Source organism: Anser cygnoides, chromosome 14 (genome assembly GCF_040182565.1).
Source record: "Anser cygnoides isolate HZ-2024a breed goose chromosome 14, Taihu_goose_T2T_genome, whole genome shotgun sequence".
Lineage (NCBI taxonomy): Eukaryota > Metazoa > Chordata > Aves > Anseriformes > Anatidae > Anser > Anser cygnoides.
Window position 1 is genome coordinate 16,420,534 of NC_089886.1, and position 14,680 is coordinate 16,435,213.

Genomic DNA, 14,680 nt, shown 5'->3' on the forward strand with positions numbered 1-14,680 from the left:
CACCAGGTACAGCTGGGCTATCAATACAGAATTGTTGCTGTATATTCAGAAAGATTTGCTTTACATAGGCTTTATCTACAAAGAGATACCAAAATCACAGTGTTTAATACTGGATGCAAAACATGCACAGATTACCACATGTACCACATAGTAGAATCTTGAAACGTTTCCCTTGTTTTGCAGAAGGTTGAGATTGCTTTCTTTTATTCCTGTTCATTCTTGCCTTACTGCTCAACTCACAGTCACTACTGGTAAAATAAAAGCATTCTTTGATCATCTTTTTTTGGTCTGACTATTTTAATGAAATGGTTTCACTCCTGAACACTCTCCTTCTCCTTCTAGACATGTTTTTTTTCTTTTTTTTTTTTTCTGCCAAACAAATGCAAAGCAGAAACATTTCAACTGTTTGATATTATATCAGAGTTGAAATCTCACAGTAAACATTTTATGTTATGTCCCATTCTATCAGTAGTACTATCCATTATATCTAACAATGGTGCTAATACAAAAAGTGCCAAAGTAACAACCTTCTAGAAAAATAAAGTCACCTATGCTGATGGAAGTATCCACTATTACAGATGTTTTCTCTTGTACAACAGTATAATTAATCTGATTTAAACTCATATCAAATTAAGTCCTCCTTGCAGATTTTTTTTGGTCTATTAGTTCAGCACTCACCTATTACTGAAATGTACTCTCAGTTTACATGCTACTTTCCTATTCTCCTTTCTCCTACTTGGGATTATATCTCCTACTTTGGGACTATGTTTTGGGATTATGTCTATTATACGAGAGGAACTCTCTAGTATATCCCCTACACACTGTATCTGTGGGCGTCCAGAAATAACTGTCTCCACAAAGCTATCACACAACATCAGTGGAGACCTAATTGACAGTTTACATTTGGACGTATCGCAAAAACATTAATTTACTTAAATTTCACAAAGCAACAAATCATGCTGTATAATAATTTGGTGACAGATTTGCTCTTAAATATTCACATCGCTATGTCTAAAGAAGAGATCAGCAGATAGAGATTGCAGTAACAGTTGCAAGATCCGGTAAGAATTTTGAGCCTAATCAGACTTGTGAAAAATAGAAGTGTTCCTTCTCAAACTGAATCTTCAATAACCTGTTTTGCTACAAATAATGTTAGTGTACCATGTAAAAGAGTGAATTTTAATGAGTTTACATTATTTCAATTTGTCCATAAGCATTTTGAACAGGCTGATATTTTGGGGTTCACACAATTCTAATCTATGATCAAATGAAATCATACTGAATCTAGAAATGCAGAAAATCATCAAAAGCTTTGTGAATAGATTGGTATTGGCACAACATTATATTGTCAGAGCAATTTTTAGAGATTAAGCCTCCTCTAGGCTACTTGGAGATGTACAAAAAGTGACAAAATCTATTTAATACTGCAAGAAAAGTGAAAGGTTTTGTTGTTTTGTTTTCCCTCAAAATGCAGTGATATAAATTGCAATATTATCTCAATATTAAAACAAAACAAAACAAAACAAAACACCTTTTGGAGTTCAACTGCTGTTTTGTAACAGAACAGTACAACCATACCAGGGGAAAAAAGCTTCAATAGTACTTTAAATATAATCAATGAACTGTATGCATCATGAGTTCCTTCTAATATTGCTAGGCATAAACAGATAAAACCTTGTACCAAGAAAGGTCCCGTTTTATGCCAGTATCCTGCAGATGTGAAACAACATCAGAAAGTGAATTTCTCTTGAAATACAAATTCTTGTTACTTCCTCTTCAAGATGAATACCTAGCAGGTTATTGATCTGCTTCTGAAGGACATAGTTTTTATTATGTAGGAAACTGCTGCTGGGCACAAGCGTGAGAAATTAATGATGGTTTTGTAAGTGTCCACACCATGGTGCTGAACCAGTGGGGCAACTGTCAATCTATACGATAATACGTCCCAAAACTTCATAAAGTCAGTGATGTGAAAAAACATTGATTTTTGAGCTAACCAGGATTTGTGAGAGAGCAAGACTAAAGTTTACTGAAGTTAACACCTCTGTGTATATGATAATTATTCCATACTAGCATGATTTTCTTAATCAAACATAAATGCTTATCATAAGAGCCTTGCCAAGTAAAAATGAATTCCACACACTAGTTTGTTTCTTGCATGCTCTTTTATCAAGTCCTCCTTTCTTTTATTAACATCATTGTTAGAAAGATTACCTGTTCAAAATGGATTCACTGCACTGTATTTCCAATTACTTAGTAATTCATTTACTCTATGGAGGAAAACAAAATGCAAGCAAGCAGACTCATTCTTTCATCAACATCTGCAACACTATGCAAGTAGGTCCTGAGATTAAATTTTCTCAGACAAAAGGTGTGGCATGGTGCTTCCACAGAAGTGGAGACAAACTGCCAATCATCTACAGATATGTGAATTCATGCTATAGAAATGAATTCTAATTGTTCCATAATGCCAGAATTTCATTAGTCAGTTTTTTATTTTGTTTGACATAACGCACAGTGGCCTTATCAAAACTATACTGAAGTCAATGGAAATTGTCCTATTTTCTGTGAATAGCACTAATTAATTAGCCAGTCAGATTCTTTTTTAAAATACTGGCTTCCTCGTATCCACTCATGCTAGTAAATATACGTTTCCTCTTTGGTTTTGATGAAGAAATATATCCTGCTATGCCTACAGAGAGAAGATATTACTTGAAGATTTAATTTAAATCAGAAAAAAAACGCATGCTCTTGCAAACAAAATCAATTGCACTTCTCTGAACTATTTTCAATCAATACAGAAAGTGTAACTCAGTTTTCCCTTGTCTGCTTTAACAACCAGTCACTTGCGCTTCCAGTGCCCGTCACAGCCCTCCTTTGCTGAAACGGAGACAACTCTCACTGAACATGGGGAGGAGCCTAAAATAAACATGAAAAAATCCTCCTCTAAGCAGAACAATAGCATGCAACAAATTAAATTTTGTCTTAAGTAATATGTGCAGCTGACAGCTGGTTACACTGGCTAGTATTACCTGCCTGAATAGTTGCTCCAGGGATACACGGTTAGAGAGATGCCCCTTCAGCTTCTCAAAATGGCAAACATCAAACCCTCGAGTTACTAAGTTGAGTTTGCACCTTCATTAGGAGGGAGGACCTTCCCAGGATGGAGAACAAATGGTGGCAAATCCATTCTTAACATTTTTCCTCTTTAATTTAGTTTAAAAAGATGTGGGCACAGAAAATTTGCCTAGTAGAAACTTTTAGTAGATCCATATGAAGAACATTAATCAGGGCTGTATGCATTTGAAAGGACAGCTGGCTTCATGGAGTTTTTCATCAACCACTAGCTAGGTGTTTTGTCACCAATGACTCTTGTATTGTGTAAAGTTCCTTTCTTATGAACTTAATAACCTATGCTAAATATAAGTACTTTGCCTCAGTATGATGCATAGGTTTGCTTTCTAAAAGCCCTTCATACTTACCAGTAAGCAAATAGCAAACAAAAAAAAAAATCAAAACCTCATGAAAAAACACACAAAAAATAAATCTGATTGTTACAAATTAGCACCATTGTTACAGCTAGTAGCATATTGTAGATTAATATTACTTCAAGCTTTCTATAAAAATCACATGAGAAACTTTTAAAGAAATTTCTTCCTGTTTCTCATCATTAAGTTTAATTTAATGTACTTGGAGCACGAACTTCTGTGAAAGATAATTGCCTGAACAGTAAATTGTATGATAAAGCAATATATATCAAATTACGTAATATACATGTAAAAGAGTTTCCTGATATTGATGTCAAAAAAAAAAGAAACACAAACGAAATAACCATCTTTAAAGGAATACTCAACTGTTTTTCAGTATGATTACATTCTTATGTATGCGCATTAAGAATATATTGAACAAAAGGCCTACCATTTTCCTCATCTGACTTATTTTCGTTGTCGGAGTCGGTAAGCGTGAGAGCCGAGTTTTCGCGACTTGACAAACCGGAACTTCGCCTGGATTTGATCCCTCTTCCCCACAGCCTGATCGCATGCTCTGGAGACATTCCTCCCTCTGTGTCCGAGTCGGCATCAGAGCCAGTGCTCAAGGAATAGCCTTGGTGGAGTATTCCTATGTCCGAGCAGTAGCCACTTCGATGGGGAGAGGGCTCACAGATTCCTAGTTCTGCAAGGGTGAAGTTTGTTCCTAGAAAGGCAATTACAGACAACTAAATAATCTAAAATCTTGGGGATCTAATTTAAGTTTCAGAATAACAGAACTTTTATATTTTTCTTAATTATGATGTGTACTAAGCCTCTGTAATGAATTGCATAGAGAGATCTCTGGTGCAAAGATCTAGCAAGACTTACCAAAAACACACTGAATATACTTGAAATGGATGAAATACACAAAACAAGGGTCGATTTTAAGTTACTTATGCCTACTATTTTGGCCCCAAATACTCTATCGCTTACATATGTGATTAATGTAAAGTTCATGACAAGTGACAGTGACATGACTTGCTTTATGTTACATATCTAACCTTGTATTTGCAGGACCAGAGTCTTAGCTTTGAAGTTGAGCATTTGACTATTCAGAAAGAAGCTCTGTTTCTCATGCAAGACACGAGCCTTCCAGAGAGATAGGAATCTTTAGTTCTAACTTTCCTATAGTTTCCTATTTCATAGAAAATAAGTACACATTTGGGAAAAGAGTTACAGAGCCGAGGATCACTTGAAAGAATGCAAATCTATCAGTGATGAAACAGAAATCTCGTCACCAGTTTTGCATTTTCATACTGGGTGAGATTGGTAGTTTAAACATCTGCTATAGAAATTGAAACATATCACAATTATTGTAATTGTTTTCTACCTTTATCCATCATACTCAATAAGAAAGCATACATTAACACCAAAATCAAGAGGTCACTGGGTTAAAGGTAAAACTTTCAGGATCAAAATCAAAACAAGACATTTAGCACTTAATAACAACACAGTGGACAGTCATATGCATTTTTAAGGCACATGGAGTCCCCCAGGGTTGTCAGAAAGTATAGACTTGCTGGCTGATTTCTGCTTATGTATTTGCTTCCTACGTGAATGAACAGGACTGTAAAGAACTGCATGTGGAAATATGCTCTGTCTCTAAGGCTTTCTAGGTTTTTGAAAAGCATAGTGATTTCGGCTTCATTACAATGGGCTACAAATGAAAAATTAGGACAGAATGAAGTGACTTGCAGTATAGCTGACAATAATTTAATTCACAATGAAACTACATCTGTAGTCTGCGTTTCTACAATGGTATTTGTATTTTGTCCAAAAGCAGTTTATATTTTCTCCTCTTCCCCTATATGTTCACCAGAATGATGCTGTATAATGGAAGTTCATACACTAAGTAGAAAACATACCTAAGTGTCTTCCATTAATAAAGACATATAATCAATTTGGTTTATTTATTTAAGTATCACAACTTCTTTCTCAGTTGAGCCAGGACTGGTTCATCTCTTTATGTCAGCCCTCTCTGGTATCATATCCAGCTGTTGAAGTGCTTTGGATACGGGACGCTTTCATAGATCTACAGAAAGTAAAACTAGGCCCTACTTAACTTTTATAGCTACAGCTCATCAGTTAGGGAAGGTGATGGGTTTCTTCTCCTGGAAAACTGAGCTATGTCTTCATCCAGTGATGGCTAGACAGGAACACCAAGCACAAGGAGAGGGAAGGCATGCTTTCCTTCACCCCTGGGTTAACCAGTACATGGGCCAGCAGCAAGAGAGTGGCCAAAAAGTAACACTGACCGGATGCTTCTTGCAAAACAAAACATTCATTCGCAGTATTTAAAAATAGTACAAAAAGGCTGACATTAAAAAATGTCATGCCTCATCAACACCAAATTAAACCAAACACTCCTAGTCAGGAGTACATTTTAACTTGCTTTCCAATTTCTAATCTAGTAATCATAAATTCAGTGGTTTATTCATCAGGAATGAACTGAACAGTCCTAAGTATGAGCCTAAGTGCACATCAGTCCAGAGTTTAATTGTTGTTTTAAAGAACCCTGCCATGACACCTGGAAGAAAAAAATATTTTCAAAAGAAAATGTGAAACTTCATCAGGTGCAATTTCAGTAGAACATATTTAACAAAAATAGCTAATGAGAATCTTGGTTTTGCCATATTAGCAAGCCAAAGTTACTCAAAAAAAAAAATCACAATCAACCCAAATATAAAATATTTATAGAAAAGAATGTGAACTGCAACCTACTAACACTACACTTTCATGCCCACACAGGTAAAGTGCATGCTGACATTAGACACACAACATGAAAGTGAAGCTTTTAAAGTTTTCTTGTTTGCTGGTGGCATAAATGTCTACAAATACACACCAGTTATGAATATATTAGCTTAATTATGCTGTTTTACATACTCGGTAAAAAAATTTAATGATATTCTTTAGAATTTAACAGCCATTACAAGCCCAGACAATTTCACTCTGATTAGCATTCTCTATTGGCATAAAAAAATCTAACTATAACACCTGATGCAAAAAGTAATCTTTAGAGAAATTCTTACTTCATTTGTCTGAGGAAAATGATAAAGGCACTGCAAGTGGAAGGTAAATACAGTAGTCATGGAACTCGTTCATCCATTAGAGTTTTGTTATGTGAGAATCTAACAGCTTCCAGAAACATCGATACAAAAATTTGAAAACTGACCAACTTTTAAATGTTACAGAATTAGATCAGATCAACTCGGGAACACGAATGGAACAAGCCTACTTACTGAGCCTCTGGAGGAGGATCTTCCATGCTGCTTCTCAGAAATCTCCTCACAGTCTTACAAAAGAGTATCTCAAGCATACCTATTGTAGACACAAAGTATCCCAGAGAGTCCCCGCTCTAGAAAAAAATATTCTTCTCACATGGACTCTAAATTCAATTAATTTGAGTTATTAATTTTCAGTGTTTGCTTCTGCAAAACATTATTTAGGAGTGTTCTGCAAGATGGCACACAATGGCAGAATAACTTGCCCAAGAATCAAATGTTTCCCTTCCTCACTTTCTGACTTGTAATTATTCTTAAATATGAATTCACTGATCTTACAAGTTTTGTCTAAGACCTTACTGAATAGATTTTTACCCATGTGTAACCCAGCTTTTCTTAATTTTACTAGGTTGTCTCAAAATAGTCACATAAGAACTTGAGATGTTTTTCACATCTTTAAACATATATAGATCTTATATAAGGCATTCTTCATATATATATTTTATAAATAAATATGTATAAATGTATCTGGATTTATGCCTATCTATACCTGGGTGTGTATGTATATATATAGAAACATATGTACACACAAGTATAGATAGGTATAAATACAGATACAGATATATATATATATATATACACACACACACATACCCACACTTTCACTCTCATTCATTTTACTTGAAAATCTGATGAAAAAGTTAGAGAAACATTATCATTATGTTCTCTACGCCTTTTCTTGATCTGGATTGTGTTCTCCTACGTGTCTCATTTCCCTAAAACCGTCCATATCTCTTGAATAACATACGGACTGCTTTCACTTTGATAATATTTTCTTGCTTGCTCAGCCACAATTGCACATTAAGGGATTCATGGCATTAGTAGACCACTGCTGTAAATTCAGATGGAGGATAAGTTTGGCTCTGGAGGCGCTGATATCATTTATCCAATAATTCATAGCAGAAAGAATCCTACTATTGCTTTGGAATAAAGTATCTTCACACAAACAATGAGAAAATACCTAATCCCTTCCATACTTTCATGCCCAGTGGTGCTGACAGAATACTTCCTGCTGGGATCCTCCTGGCAGTGGGGTCACCACAAACAAGGGCAGCCTTCCTCTCCCCAGTTCCAGTACAAACCACAGCCCCTGGATGCTGGCGCGAGGAAACTCACACCCAGCCTGGCCCGCTGATCCAGCGTATCCCTCCAGAAGCATCTTCCTCACGGCTCCACAAGGAATTAGGAGACCAAGCAAATCAAGACCTCAAAGAACAAAACCCAGGCAGGCAGGCAGCACCTGGTGTTTGCCATACCCTGGGACAACTTGTGCTGGCACAACTTGTGCTGTTGTGCATTCACAGACGGAAACCCAAACCATGAGCTGAAGTGCACTACTAGCAGCCAAAGCAGATAGATGGTTTCTTAGAGTGTTATATACCGCATGCTGTCTCTGGGGCTTGTGAGTAACTCTTGGGAGCTGAAAGCTTCATTTGTGAAGTAGGGCTGAAATGTGAAGCTGTGATCCATTCTTGTACATTCTGAACCTAAGGGTGTTTTCTTTCAGATTCTTGCAGCATGTACTACATCGCTGGTGGCACTAAGTGAAAAGAGATAAATAACATCTGATCCTTATTGGTTGAAAAGAAAGAAATCTTTTCCTTGAAGACAACAAAAAAAAAAAAAGTTTTTTAAAAAAGTGTTTTTTTGCCTTCTTGTATGTAATGGAGCTTACTAGCTTCCATCCCCATTCCCTTCATCCCCACCTGCAAAAATCACTAGACCATATCCCTTAAAGAAAGGCAGTTAATACCATCTGCTTCCTTAAGGCATATGTAATCTCTGATGCAAAAATAGATTGGTAGTGTACAGGTTTAGAAGTGTAATATAATGTTGTATACTTCATCATCATGCCCATAATCTACATGCTGTGAGTAGTCTCTCAATAGAGTAGGAAAGCTTTGTTTTCCTTTTAATTTATGTATGACTAGTATATCTTTCAAGCTCATTTTCTTTTACAACAATTTACTACATAAGTTATTTAGTATACAAATACTCTCTAAAAGTGTGATTAATTCAATGATGTGCAATTCTGCTTACCCCAGCTAAGACTAGAAAGCATTACCATAAAAGCAAAGGTTATTTTCACCTGACCTCTAGGCAGAGGTCTCATTTGGTTAATTACAAATTATAGAAATTGCCCTTCTGAAGATTAATCTAATCCAGCTGTGATCAGTACAAGATGCCTCAGGGGAAGATATCTGAAGCCAGTAATGCAAAGATATGACAAATTCTCCTTCAACACCAGATCAGCAGTTCAAAACTGGGTTAAGTCTAAAATCAAAAGGATAAATATCACTGACATTCTTTGCTGGGATAATCAATTTACAAGAAGATCAGATTTTTGTTTTGTTTTGCTTTTTACATTTAAGATATTCCATCCTTTGTCAATTTTTTGGCTATCTTAATAGCTACAATGATTTTTGTTGGCACGAGTACCACACTTGAATGCCAATCTGTGGCATATGAAGAGGTCATTCTTTTTAATAAACTCTGATGTTCGCTTCTTAATTTTTTCTCAGTTCCGTACACATTCATTCATTATAATGACAGGAAGAACAGATGATTACAATCTCCTTCTTTTATCCACTTAACGTATATATTTTTAATATTTACACTTTTACAGATCTTCCTTATCAGATAAACAACTGCCTTCTTTTTAATCCTTCTTTGTATTTCACCCATTTCAGTAGTATAATTTTCTCACAGTTACAGATGTATCATTATAAAATAAATTCCATCTTTCTGGTGGCTTAAATATACTTAAATCAGAAGTACGTTTTCTGTGCAACATACAGGAATTTTAACCACCTAACCACAATTAATAGCCTCTGTGACTATTGTAATGTTTGCAGGAAACATGCCTGGAAAGTTACCTCTGTTAACATTATTGATATATCCCACTTCTGAAGAAAATGCAAATTCCAACAGAAAATCACATGGAAAAGATAAGGTCTTCTTTCACTGCGATGCCTCCAAGTAGAAGAAATATTCCGTGATTCCAGAGGCCAGGTAAGAAAGAGGAGATACTAGCCATACAACTCATCAACCTACAGCAGGTTTGTGGGCTTCTTCTCCCTTTTAAAACATTCACAATGAGTATTATACAGTATAAACTGAAGTATTTGCCTGGACTCTTTTCCTCACTCTGTATCTATTTTCCCCTAATAGCAGTTCTTTGAGAGCATTGGGAAAGGGGAATATAAGCTCCTGCGGGACAAACACTGCTTGTTGAACTCTAAAACTACTGGAGAACAGTTTCCTTAGAAATTAGAAAATAATAACAAAAGAGCTATACTTCATTCTAAGTTTTAAAATCCATAGCTAGTGGTTAACAAATGCAGGGCTACCGACATCTGCCTGTTACTGCCTAATAAGAAGATTTGTAGATGACTTATTTTCGTTTAAGGTTATGAAACTCCTGGGTTTGCTAGTCAGGAAAGTTAAACATTTTATCACTACGGCAACGTGAACTTTAACCACTTAATGATGATAAATCTTACTTTCACAGAGCACGTTTGTGACAAAGACATCAGGAAATGCTTTACCGAGAAGCATCTGAATATCCCAGAGGTTTTGATGCCCATCTCTGAGGGGCTGTCACCCAGACATTGTGCGCACACACACACACACACACAATACCTACTACAATTTAGCAAACATGCACATTGTGAAATTTTGTTAGAATTTCTAACACAGTAGTATTCAGACAACAATTTTTAAAATTCAGCAGAAACAGCATGGTTTTCTTAAAAGTGAAACACCTTCTGGCAACCTCAGTCCCTTCTGTAGCAAACTGACTGGCAGCAGCAAACAGAAATCTATACACATATTACAACACATAGTTTGTATTTGAAATATATTTTCTAGCTGCTCTCATCAATGGCAGCAAAATCCTTTAATTGTCTTTTTTATAATCCTCTTTCTGCCTTGCTTCTTTCTGACTCGGAGAGCCCCAAGCCTAATACCACGATACAGATGTTTCTCTTTTTGACAGTAAGTCTGGTGACAGTTATTAATAGAGTAGCTACAACTATGCTAAAAAAAAAATTAAGGTTCATAAAACCAGGCATCTAACAAGATTTCACTCTAGCTCACAATATTAAATAGTCTTCAGTTCTGCGGTCACATACTATATTTGTAATATACTATATTGTATGTTCAGTGACTGCGGGGTTACTCTCATGTCTTTTATCCTTCCTCATTCAATCTTTATCTACTACATCAGGAACAAAATATTATTAATCACTTCATACAATTTTTTGCAGGTGTGCTGAATATAGTCTCTGAGAACATCTCAAACACTGCATAAGTACCTTCACCTCCTTGGGAGATGAACTTTTCTCACTCCCATGTAATAGCTATGGAAAGAGAGACCAGAGCAAGCTCTTCCCAGAGCACACACTAGTTCTAGCAGAACTCCACCTAAAACTTAGCTACAGCGCAGCCCAGGTTAAAATGCAATTCTTCAGGGTAATATTTGACTTTCCAGGGTAGTCTTTCAATCACTGTTAACTTCCTAGCTTTTCCAAGCACTGAGGAGGAATTAAAAGGAGAATAGCTTCACTTACTACAACAGTCTGTGTTATTCCTACAGATGTGTCCATTCTGGAGGAGGCAGAAGAGTGCAGGCAATTGCGTAAGCGAGTGCTGGGCTCTCCTGTGCTCTGTCTGAGCACACTTCTCTTGCTCCTTGCTGAGCAAGTGCCAGCAGAAAGCAAGCTCAGAGCAGAGCCCCACAGTCGCTGCCTGTGCTGGGACCGGGCAGCAGGGCAGGGAGGCAGCTCCTTGCACACATGCCATCAGCTTTGCAGTCAAACTCCAGAACACTGCAGTGAATTTTTGCAACTGCAGCTAAGATGCGTAGACAGATCACAGCGAAAGCTTTTCCAAACTGAGAATGTCTGACTCAAAGGACATAAATATTTTTGTTTAACCAACAAAATGGTCCCATGATGTTTTCACTGTGAGCACAATAGCCTGTTTTCTCTAACATCATTCTCAGAACTGGTCAGATATTCCTCGTCTGCTTTCCAAACAAATCACCTCTAAGTAGAGAGAATTCACAGAAAACTTCAGCCTAAACACTGCAATCTACCCAAGCTTTGAGATCTTATTATAAGAAATGGTAGATAAACACAACTATACCTGACACGCTAACATCCTTTTAAATCTTCCTTTTTCAAAGCAACTATTGCCTCCTCCATTAATCTGCATATTTCTAATGAAATGTTACATCTGTCATTTAGAAGGCCATGAGTGTTCTGTGATCAAAATCAAATTAAACACCCACAGGGCTTTCTGGGCTAAACATGCACAATACATACCTGTATTTGCATAAGTATGGCCCACGTCAGGGATGGCTTCCCGGGCAACCTCCAGCAGAAGGAAAAAAACTCTGCTCTGTTTTGGTCTACTCAGTGTCTAGACAGACTATGAGTAGGGCCAGTCATCTGACCCAACTCTAATCTGATTTCCTGCATATTTATTTATTTAGTAAAAGTGACAAGAAAACATAAGAAATGTTTGATACTTAAGATTACAACAATATGCTTTTTTTACTTTGTGAACAAGACTGGAAATGCTTCCACAGATCCAATAAAAGACATTTTAGCATTCTGAAATTAGTTGTGCCACATTACTCATGTCAAAATACATTGACGGAACTACGAAGTTAACAACTGGGCTGTTGTACAGCAGTGAGGACTAGCAGAGACGAACTTCACATCTTAAAAAGACTGAAAACAACCCACAAAAACTTGGGGGTGGGGGAAGAATGGCACAAATTCTCTTCATCTGTGAAATGAAGCCAACACTTTGCTGTCAAACTGTCATTAAAAACTGTCGAAAAGATCCAACTTGCCTCTGCAGTGACAAGTATTGTATTTGTTGGGATAAAATCTGCACCCAATCCCAGCTGCGTATTGTGACGCCCCAGCAAGAGCATGGTTATCAATTACTACAATTCCCTTCTTACTATTTTTTCCTCGCACAAATAGCAGAGGAAGAACAGAACAGGAAGCTTCATGGTGAAACAAATGATGTTCTTAAAGTTCCCAACAAAATTCCACTTCCCAGCTCTAGTTTTCTTTTGGAAAAAGAAAAAAGAGCTCTAGTTTTCTTTTTCCACCTATGAAGTGGAATCAGACAACATATTTTCTATTCCCAGTCCAAAATGACTCAATTTATGGAACAGTTTTGTTACATGTCTGTTTCCTTTTTGGAGATCATGAATTTCTAAATAAAATTCACAACAGAAACACCAAAATTATAAAGAATATACTGCATTCATGTTCATAAAGCCACAGCTATCAGAGAGGAACACAGAAAGAACTATTTTCAAATTGCTTTTTCAAGTTAAACAACGTGCACATCAACACCTGACAATATCTCCCGTTACACAGGCAAAGTATCTTCTAACTAAAGGGATATGAACTATGACTCTACAGAAGATGAAAATTTCAAAGACTGTTTTGAAAACAACATAAAGAGAATGAAGTGCTATGCCAATAGAGAGCAGCCAGCATTCAGTACCTACACTGGCTGTCCATACTTCCGATGTGCAGCTAGGCTCACATAGCATGAAGATACAGACCATCATACCCACACAATCTAAAATCTCATTTTCCACTTCTAAAAAGGGTATTGGTCATTTGCATTCCTGTCTAGCTCATAAAGACACCAGTCTTCTATTGCAAAAGCAATCTTGTTATGTCAGAAAAGAACAGAGAGTTCTCCCTGGTCTCCAGAAAAAAAAAAAAAAGAAAAAAAAAAGAAAAAAAAAACCTCTGTTGTCCATAAATCTATAGATATGAGTACCTGTGGATAAGATCACCGTATGGCTAGTAATCTTCATTGATACATGAATCTGAGTTCAATTATTAGAAAAACCTCTGTGAAAATCTGTAGGAAACTACCAGGGGATAAATTAGCTTGTGATAATTTGCTGAATTCATGCTAAGCCTTTTATTTTTATGCTGTTAAATCAAGATTTAAAAAGCAACAAAAAATAAACCACTGTTCATGACTTGATAAATAAACTGAGCTCTCAAGGAACAGTACAAGTCAGAGTAATAAGCTTTCATGCCTTCATAACTGTTTAATTGGGAACTCTGGAAAAACCTGAATCAGCTGTCATCACAGATGAAACCTTAATTGTTTTCTTTTATACCTTGCTTCACAAGTTAGAAACATGGATACTCTATATTTTATGAAGGTCCCCAGGCACATGTAAAGATTTCTTAGCACTAGCAGCTGTCAGCTGTTTAGTCACAAGGAGATTCTTCACTGTAAACATCATGTCACCTAGAAATAACGGCAATAAAAATTGCATCCTGTACAGTAGAGTAAAAGAAGTTTAAACCATTATTTGGCTCAGAACTTCAGTGTTTACATTCAGAATAATGTTGCTCATAACGAGTTTCAGCAATGCCAAAGATGTCAGCCTTTAACTCTGCATTTCTAACCCTGCTAGGAGGACAATCGGAACACCAACACGATGACTTTGAACAGTGACAAAGAAATCCATCTGAAACGGAAAGAAGAGTTTCTTTGAAATCTCAAACCCTTTAAATGCAACACCATCTGAGTTAAAAAAAACAAAAAACAACAACAACAAAAACCCCACCATGTTAAACAAATCCATATGAACTTTATGCCAAACTTAAAGGGCAATGAAATTAAAATAATTTGAGCACTATAATCTTGACAAAAAAACATACATAACAATCAGGCACCAAGGAAAACAGATTAGGTGCTTTGAGACAACATACCTACTACAAAACAGACACAACCACAATTTCTGGTATTCATCACTTGCACGCATTTTATGAAGAGGTCCGGAAATGTCTTTATTTATTTCATTGAATT

The 14,680-nt window shown here is 36.4% G+C and overlaps 1 protein-coding gene across 6 annotated transcripts in view; it reads right to left on the reverse strand.

Moving 5' to 3' along the window:
* TENM2 (teneurin transmembrane protein 2) overlaps window positions 1-14,680 on the reverse strand; it is a 1,595,068-nt gene that overhangs the window by 461,828 nt on the left and 1,118,560 nt on the right. For all 6 annotated transcript variants that reach the window (XM_066977122.1, XM_066977125.1, XM_066977123.1 and 3 more), the window contains one exon: window positions 3,919-4,194. In XM_066977122.1, coding sequence (XP_066833223.1) covers window positions 3,919-4,194 — 276 coding nt within the window. The remainder of the gene's footprint in view (window positions 1-3,918; window positions 4,195-14,680) is intronic.